At 47.2% G+C, this 9,574-nt stretch overlaps 1 protein-coding gene across 1 annotated transcript; it reads left to right on the plus strand.

Annotated features, from left to right (window-relative positions):
• The first annotated feature begins 466 nt into the window (after nucleotides 1-466).
• Nucleotides 467-4,792, plus strand: LOC130506094 (uncharacterized protein At3g43530-like). Its single transcript, XM_057000717.1, has 7 exons — nucleotides 467-526; nucleotides 938-1,531; nucleotides 1,726-1,893; nucleotides 1,999-2,694; nucleotides 2,777-2,915; nucleotides 4,456-4,517; nucleotides 4,739-4,792. The coding sequence occupies exons 1-7, from the start codon at nucleotides 467-469 to the stop codon at nucleotides 4,790-4,792; spliced, it is 1,773 nt and encodes a 590-aa protein (XP_056856697.1).
• Nucleotides 4,793-9,574: the final 4,782 nt, after the last annotated feature.

Raw genomic sequence — 9,574 nt, forward strand, 5'->3', positions numbered from 1 at the left:
CAGGTCCTGCCCGAAAAAAAAGAGCTGAGATACTCCTGCCCGAAACTGCCCGGATTTAGAAATTCATTTATCTTTATTTTTACACGAAAATTTATAAAAAGACAACGAAACCAAGAGAAACTTCTATAATTACAACTCTACCTAGGACTATCCAAACCCGGGCCCAGAACCGACCCAAACAAATCGGATATCCACTTCCAGAAATTGAATTCCCTAATACGTTTCCCCTCTCTCCCCATATTGGTTGATTGAAAAGACACCGTCTCTCACTAAGTAGAATTTATTCGACTTATCTGAAAACCCTACTCAATTCGAATCCTCAATCGACAATCAAAAACACAAATCATGATGAATCAAGACGTTACGAAGGCAAAAGAAGACGGCTCGAGTAGTGTAGTATGAGATGAAGCAAACCCAAGGATTATCGAGAAACCTGTCGGCCCAGGAACCGACCAAAGTCCCAGAGATGCAAATGAAAGCGAAGACAATGCCAGTGGAAATGGAAAAGGGGAAGAGGAAGAATCAAGTAAGAAAAATGAAGGGGAGGAATCAAGAGAAGTAGACGAAGGAGAAAAAGAGAAGGAAGTCGGAGACGAAGGAGAAAAAGAGAAGGAAGCCGGGGACGAAGGAGATGAAGAGAAGGAAGTCGGAGACGAAGGAGAAAAAGAGAAGGAACCGGGAGACGAAATAGAGCCCCGAAGAAACGACGAAGAAGCTGATGAAAGGGAGATTATTCTATTTGGACGACATCATGAAACTGAGTCGCATGCAGATTCGGTAAGTATTGAAATTGAAAACTTTTACATAGATGATTTGAAAGATTAGATAAGTGTGGAAAACTAAGTGGAATTTAGAGTTAGTGATTGCTGATGGTTGTGAAACTATATGTTGATGGTTGTAAGATGTCGTACGTGATCCGGTTCTCACTTGAGTGCAGGTTGTAGATGACGAAGAAAAGGGCATGCTACCGAAACTACACTTTCCTTCAAGCCAATATCAAAAGTCTTTAAAGCTTTCAGGAAAATGTTACATTGACTCGGCGATAAGAACTATTCAAACGATCCTGAAAGCGAAGGAGGTGGAATGGTTCATAGAGCACCCACAATTCCAGCATTTCTTCCATATTAAAAACCGAAAGCAGAAGTGGATGGGAATGTGGGTTCTCGTTTTGCGATCAGCTTGTGTTGCGAAGAAGCATGAGTTATGGTTTGTCGTTAATGGCGTCGCAATCCGATATTCTCTTAGAGAATTAGGACTCATTTCTGGACTATACTGCCATGAATATCCCCCCAACCATGAGAGGTTGGGTGGTACAACATTCATGAACAAGTATTTTGGAGGGAAAAGGGTAACATACGCTGACCTGGAGAAGCAGATGTTGGCGATGAAATCAAAGCCATCTGAGGATCGTAAGAAGATGGCCGTTCTGTTCTTCTTAGCCAGCATCCTTGTCGGAGGCCGAAAGAGTGGTGAGGGAGCATCACCTGTGGACAGTTTCTTCCTGAGTGTTGTTGATGACCTAGATGCGTGTGTAACGTTCCCTTGGGGGCGGTATGCATTCGAACATAACTAGAAGGATGTCTTTACCTTTTTGGAAAAATGCGATGGGCTTGCGCCGACGAGTTGGGTTTTTACAAGCTTTCCTATCCCTCTGGAGGTATTCTCAAGCTCTCTTCAACATAGTTGTTTAATTGATGTTAATGTCTTTTTGTTGTGTGTTGGTAGTTGTTGGCCTTTGAGGCAATTCCAAGCTTGAGGAACCATTTCCGAGAAGATGTGAATGGTGCAAATAGTAGTTGCCCGCGGATGTGCAAGATGCAGTACAAACGGAAAAGTGGAACCAAGGAATTCAGTCTGAAAGCTGTGAACGATAAACTTGGTAATAATACAAAGGTAATTGATGTTTTATGTGGAGTCGAATTGAGGAGAAGGGACTTATGAGACTTATGAAAACTTGGTGAAACTAAGGTAATTAGTATTTTTGTGTTTTTACCACAGGATATTGAGAGTATCTTGGTAGCAACAGCAGCTGAGGAGGAACTTCTGGAAACCATAGGAATGGACAAGGAGAGTTGTTGGGCCGATGACGCCGATGATGCAGCAGTTGATGGTTGGACGAAGATAATACGGAAAGGGAAGAAACAAGTTTTCTTTGAAGAACAGTTCCGCATGGATTTAGAGTCTCGCACAGGTCAGATTGAAGGTCCCACCAATCCTATCGGAGGACCATCGAATAATGCACAATCTGGTCAGGCTAATGCTGATTCGGTGGAGGTTAGTGGAACTACTCCTGGAGCTGAGGCTTTAAAAGCTATGGAAGGTCGGCTTATGAATGCAGTCAGAGATGCAGTTCGAGATGCTATGAAGGGAGTGAATGAAAAAGTCACTTTATTGTCTACGCAGCTAGGTCTGCTAGAAGAGGAAGTGAAAAGTCTTAGGTTGAGTGTTCCCGGAAGTGACAATCCGGCGGTCCAAGATGATGGTGATGGTAGTGACAATAACGAGTCGGAAGAAGAGGATGGTAGTGACAATAACGAGCCGGAGGAAGAGGACGGTGGTGACAATAACGAGCCGGAGGAAGAGGACAATAATGTTGAAGATGCCATTCTCGAAATTTCAAAGGATGTACAGAGGGAATATGGTGATGTTGACATGGATGATGATGATGCGGAGATGTATGCACATGCTGCGGAGGTCGAAAAAAAATTAATGTCTGTAAACACGAAAAAAGAGGTCGAGAAAAGATGATGGGAAAGAAACAGTTCCTGTGAAAAAGGTTAAGTTGGTTGGTGAAACTGTGAGGAGTCCCATTCAGCTAAGAAGCAAGGCAGCAGCGAAGGAGGCAGAAGCTGAGAAGGAGGCAGCAGCTAAGAAGAAGGCAGCAGCTAAGGCAGCAGGTAAGAAGAAGGCAGCAGGTAAGAAGAAGCCGAAGACAAAAAAAAAGTAGGTAAGAAGACGGAGTGAATTCCCAGTATGTGGTTGTTTTAATGTGGATGAACTCGAATTATTCGGTCTGTATGACTTTAAATTCCCGTGACTTTCTTGTTTGATGTTGAAGACTGGTATTTAAGACTTATGTTATATATTGGGTAACTTCTCTCGGTAACTTCGTGAATTTATGATATTTCGTAGATCGTGAAGGAGGGAGAATAGGGAAACTTTAGTAAGTTTCACTTGCAACTTAGTGTAACTTAAGTAAATCCGAAGAGTCTTGGTAAATCAGACAACAACAAGGGAACATAATCTCAAGCAAACAACAACAAGGGAACATAATCTCAAGCAAACAACAACAACATATAGTAGACTAATGTCATGGACCGGACGCATCTCATGGAGTGGTGAGATTCTGACGGGTTAGATTATAATTCAGTTCAGCAATCTCTGCAGCCATCGCATCCACGCGCTTCCTTAACATTTCAACCTCTTCCTGGACTCCGAAGACCCATGGTTGACGGAAATGGAATCATTCTAGACGTAAAACGGGAATGTATCAGAATCCGAAAGTATCAATAAAAAATCTGGGCGTTATCTATAAATCTGGGCGTTTTCTATAAATTACCTCATAATTTTTGCAAGTGAAGTATTTTCTCCCCGGTAAAGTATCAAAATCGGTTTTATACTTCAGGTTCCGAGCCACCTCATTGATGATTGTCCCCCCACAAGGGCATCTGGTCGGAATCCCACACCCGGCATCCGCCACGCAGCCATGCATGTTGATGTCTCTCTTCAAAGCCTTCATCTGGCTATACTCCTCGTCTGGATGAGTCATGATTTTGAGTAACCTAGATCTAGAAATAAGAGCGACCGATTGTAGAGAGAGATCTAGAGAGAGATTGAATAGTAGAGAGAGAGATTGGCTGAGGTAAATGGCGAAAACATTAAAAATAATGGGTTTAATACACCTCTACGTCGCCTCCGCATCGATTTTGTGGAAAGTCAAAATTTGAAAAAATGGGCGGGAATTTTTTCGTGTAGGATTTTCGTGCTTATAGTTTCACTTAGTTTGTAGTTATACAAAAACCTTTAAAGTTTTACTTTTCTGATTTTTCCGATTTTGTTGGTTTTACTGTACTTAGATGATTGATTTTATGGTTACACCTGATATATTCTATTTTCTATCAACGTTTTAGATGTGCTCATGCATGATAAAATTTGATTTTGTGACATATGTATCTTTTCTAATCCCACGAGGTAGTGTTTACAAAAAAACATAGCTAACAATGATGTATTCTCTTCCCATTCGACAGAACATTGTTAACATTTCGTAAAGTATCAAAATCGTGACATTGTTAGCTAACATAGCTAAAAACATAGCTAACATTGATGTATTCGGATTTCTCAACATAGCTAAAAACATAGCTAAAAACATAGTCATCAACTAACGAAGAGTCGAAAGGTTACATAACGAAAGTTTCACCAAGTTTTACAATCATAAAACCAAATCACTTTAATCAGGTTTCACTAAGGTTCACATTCATATAACACTTCAGTTCCTTCTGTTCCTTCAGTTCCCTCAGGTCCCTCAGTTCCTTCAGCTCCTTCAGCTCCTTCAGCTCCTTCAGCTCCTTCAGCTCCTTCAGTTCCTTCATTTCCTTCAGCTCCTTCAGGACCCTGCGAGCAGTTGAAATAGCTAGCCAGACCCCTATTCGGGATATACTTATTAGGACGGGGACGGGGCCGACTTTCTCCCGCCGAAGGATGCCTTTTTTCCTGATGTCTTCCTTTTTTTTTCTTGTAGTCTGGAGGTAGAGGACACTTCGCCGCCGCGACTTCTTTTGGAACCAGCCAATGAGTTATATGAGGGACTGGATATATAGTCCTTCGATACGCTTTCGCCCATGTTGTAATGAAGTAATAATTCGAGATGAAATCGTACATGTCACTCAACTGTAATGGTTTATCATGCTGCAAACACTTAATGATAGCTCTTATTGCATGTCTACATGGGTATTTATCTATATCAAACTTCCTGCAACTGCACGTCTTCTGTTGCAAATCCACAGAATAAGTCTTCCCGTCTTCTCCAATAACACTGTATTCAAGCTGAAAACTGTTCAATACAGTCACTGAAAGTTTTGAACCTTTCGGTGTTCTCTTATGCAATTTGTTCTCCACCAAAGAAACCAATTTTCGAGATGACGGTCCTTCTACTGCATCCTTCCTATGTCTGTTGAACCACTCAGACATTTTATCAATAATTGTATCAAGCATAGGCAATAAAGACATCCTTCGCGCCTTTTCAAATAGCGCATTCAAAGACTCCGCACAATTAGAGGTGTCTATGTTGTACCTAGCACCGGGGAAATGACACTTCGCCCACCGTTTGACTTCGACACTTTTATCAAGATACCTAGCACACGATGGATACCTCTCCCTAAAATCGTCATACTTGTTGGGGATGGATTGTCACCACCCACGAGGCCCAGCGAACAGGAGGCCCATTACCATCAAGGAGGGAGCGGTCGGCTCGGCGTCGGCTCCTCGACTGGCCCCGACTCGGCTCGTGACTACTTTAGCTAGAGGACGAGCAGCCGAAGCAAGCAACCAAACGGCTCGGGCCGAGCAGTCATCCCGATTGGGCCTGTACATCGAAAAGCCCATGACCAAAGGGAAGCGAATTAGGTCGAGAGTAACCGACCTAGGAGACTATATAAGGAGTTGAGGACAAGAAGGAAGGGTATCACCACTTAGACACAGACTTGCGGCTAGAACTAGGGTTTCCATTACTCTCTTTGTATCTCGCCGCTTTCTCTTGTACTTCCGGCTAGGAGCTTACCGAGCATCGACTAGCCGGTTTCCTTACTCTTGTACCCTCGTTATTCCGACTCTAATAAAACGTCTCTGTTCATCCCACTCTTGAGTTCTTTTACTTTCTGTCGACCAAACTCATCTCAAACAATTGGCGCCCACCGTGGGGCTGATCAGAGTAACGTTTCCTAGACCGATATGACGATTGGTGACTCAAACCCCGGCACTTCCGGCGAAGCGTCCGAGCTTACGCCTCCGCCTCCTCCTCCCTTTCTCTCATCGGACTTCATGAGCTCCGTGATGGCTCGTCTCGCACATCAAGAAGAAGTTCAGAAGACGACGAACGAGCAGCTCGCTGCCCTTGTAGCTGCTCTCACCGCTCCTGCTGGGCCTACAGACCGTTCCCAGCCCGTCTGCCGGCATCTCTTCCCTCCAACGCCGGCGGAGGACCGCGCCGTCGACGAATCTGACCCAAACGGGCCCCCTGCAGTCCACCCTACTCCGACGACAGCAGATCCGACGACGATTCGCGAGATCGCCGAGCTCAAACTCAGCCTTCAACAAATAAGCTCGCAGATCCACCAAGCGACGAGTGCAGCCCCTCAGATCGACAGCGTCATCGCCTCCACCTCGCGCTCACCCTTCGCTAGCGAGCTAACCAGGGTCCAGCTCCGCAAAATAGAGAAGCTCCGCCTCCCCGAGTACAAGCCCGGTGGCGACCCTGTCGAGCACCTGACAGCCTTCAACATAGCTATGGCCAGAGCTCGCCTTTCCGACGAAGAGAAGGACGCGGGATACTGTCAGCTCTTCGTCGAAACCCTCAACGAACAAGCGCTAACCTGGTTCTCGCAGCTCAGCGAGAACTCGATTCGCAGTTTCCGAGACCTCTCAGCTGTATTCCTCAAGACTTACATCATGTTTACCAAGCGAGCAGCAACCGCTTCCAGCCTGTGGAATATGGCGCAAACGAAGGACCAAAGCCTCAAGGACTACATGGAAAAGTTCAAGACAATCGTTTCCCGAGTCGACGTCCCTGATCACATCGCTATCGACGCTTTGATGAACACTCTTCTCGTCAACTCGAAGTTTCGTAAGGACCTGTATTCCAACCCCACGACTTCGCTTCCCGATGCTATTGCCCGGTCTCACAATTTCATCCGAATGGAAGAAGACACCAAGGCAATAATCCGGAAGCAGAACGCCGCTAAGCCGGTTGCAGCCAAAAGTGCGGGTGCTCGGCCAGAGCCACGACAGCACGCGCCAGCTGATAACGGCGGCAAAAAAGGAGGTCTCCTCTACGTCGTGGACGAGAACAACGCCCCTGTCTCAACCATGGTCATGCACGATAAAAAGTGGAATGTTTACCAGCGAGAGACCGACTCTCCAGATGCATCTCCCAGTACCCCGAGTGCTGGTGTCGTGGCTAAAGTCGATTCGGCTCCAGGACCGACCAGAACTCCCATCGATCTCACGAAGCATTGCAAGTATCACGACGTGAAGGGACACGACACGACCGAGTGCAAATCTCTCTACGCCCAGTTCCTCTCCTCGATCGAAAGCGGGGATTACAAGATCCAGCCGCCTAAACCCAAGCCAAAAGGAGAAAACAGCTGGAGCAGGAACAAAGACAAGAAGGCTCAGCGTAAATCGCAGGGCAAGAACCGTAAAAACGACAAACAGTCGAAGGATGCGGAGAAAGCCGCTCGAGAGACCGATGATGACGACGACTCGGCAGATGACGATCAGCCGACCAATCGCCAGCGCATCGAGGTGATCCGTGCCCAACCGCAAGGAGAGAACGAATCCGGGTCCTCGTCCGAAGAAGACGACGACACGAAAAACCTAGACAACACTGCGGATCTCCGATCACTCCTCGAGCGAAAGCTCCGGCCCACTACCGTAGAAACGCCGGTCTCCACCGATCTCCGTCTGCAGATCGACTCCAATCGAGCCGCGAGAGCTTCGGCGCAAGAGTCCTCTCACCAGCAGCCCGCCGAGAAGCCGAACTGCGATTTGCGAGACAAGCTCAACGCGAAGGTTGGCGATCTGCGGACAACCCTCAACCGCAAGAAAAGAGATACCGCCGAAACGAGTAACGACCTTCGCGACACGCTCCGTGCAAAGCGCGCGCAGACCCGTCCCCGAATAAATGTTATCATGGGTGGATCACCCCCTTGCGGTGATTCGGTTAGAGCGGTCAAGGACCATCGAAGGCAAGCCACCACTTCCCAACGCTGGCCCCAGAAGCAAATGGACGATCAGCCGATTACCTTTTCGTCTGATGATACATTCGGCGTGCACCTTCCCCATAACGATCCTTTGCTCGTCGTGCTCGGTGTCGACAAGTTCGACGTCACTAAAGTTCTTATCGACACCGGGAGCTCTGTGGATATCATCTTTCGCGAAACTCTCGTGAAAATGGGAATCGATCTCAATGACGTCAAGCCGTCTACTCGGACCCTGACAGGATTCAACGGCTCGTCAGAGGTAATCGCAGGCACGATCCGCCTCCCGGTTCATGCATGCGGAGTCACGCGAACGGTCAAGTTTTCTGTGGTCAGCTCCAAAGCTCCTTACCACGTTATACTCGGCACCCCATGGCTACATTCGATGCGAGCAATCGCATCAACGTACCATCAGTGTGTTAAGTTCCCAGGACCAGACGGGTCGATCAAGACTCTGAAGGGTGATCAGCAAGCCGCGCGAGATCTCCTGATCGCCACGGTTAAAATCCAGCGCTCCCAGTCACTCGTCAACTCGGTCTCTCCTCCCGCGAGCAAAGTCTGCCCGCAAAAGGAAGAAGTTCTCGAAGTACCAGTTGACGAATCGGACCCGAGCAAATCAATCCGAGTAGGCGCGTTTCTACCCGACGAAATGCAGCAGAAGATCCTCGAGTTCCTTAAACAAAACCTGTCCACGTTCGCCTGGACGATGTCTGATATGAAGGGAATCGATCCAGCTATCACAACCCACGAACTCAATGTTGATCCCAACTTCAAACCCATCCGGCAGAAAAGAAGAAAGTTGGGACCAGAGCGATCCAAAGCAGTCACAGAGGAAGTCGAGCGTCTACTCGGTGCCGGATCAATCACTGAAGTCCGCTACCCGGAATGGTTAGCCAACCCGGTGGTCGTCAAGAAGAAAAACGGTAAATGGCGCGTCTGCGTCGATTTTACCGACCTCAACAAAGCATGTCCTAAGGACAGCTACCCGTTGCCTAGCATCGATCGACTAGTCGAATCAACTGCCGGTAACGAGATGTTGACTTTTATGGATGCCTTTTCGGGCTACAACCAGATCCTAATGCACCCGGACGACCGGGAGAAAACTGCTTTCATCACAGATCGGGGAACCTACTGCTATAAGGTGATGCCATTCGGATTGAAGAATGCCGGAGCAACCTACCAACGGCTCGTCAACCGAATGTTCGCCGACCAGCTTGGGAAGACAATGGAAGTCTATATCGACGACATGCTCGTCAAATCGCTCCGGGCCGACGATCACTTAGCGCACTTAAAGGAATGCTTCGCCATCCTGAACAAGTATGGGATGAAGTTGAATCCCGCAAAGTGCACCTTTGGCGTCTCTTCGGGCGAATTCCTTGGTTACATTGTCACGCAACGAGGAATCGAAGCTAACCCGAAACAGATCTCAGCAGTCCTAAATCTTCCCAGTCCGAGAAACTGCCGGGAGGTGCAGAGATTGACAGGACGCATCGCTGCGCTTAATCGCTTTATCTCCCGATCCACCGACAAGTGTCTCCCTTTCTATGATCTCCTCCGAGGGAACAAGAAGTTCGTTTGGGATGATAAATGCGAGGACGCGT

Source organism: Raphanus sativus, unplaced genomic scaffold, assembly GCF_000801105.2.
Source record: "Raphanus sativus cultivar WK10039 unplaced genomic scaffold, ASM80110v3 Scaffold2877, whole genome shotgun sequence".
NCBI classification, from domain to species: domain Eukaryota; kingdom Viridiplantae; phylum Streptophyta; class Magnoliopsida; order Brassicales; family Brassicaceae; genus Raphanus; species Raphanus sativus.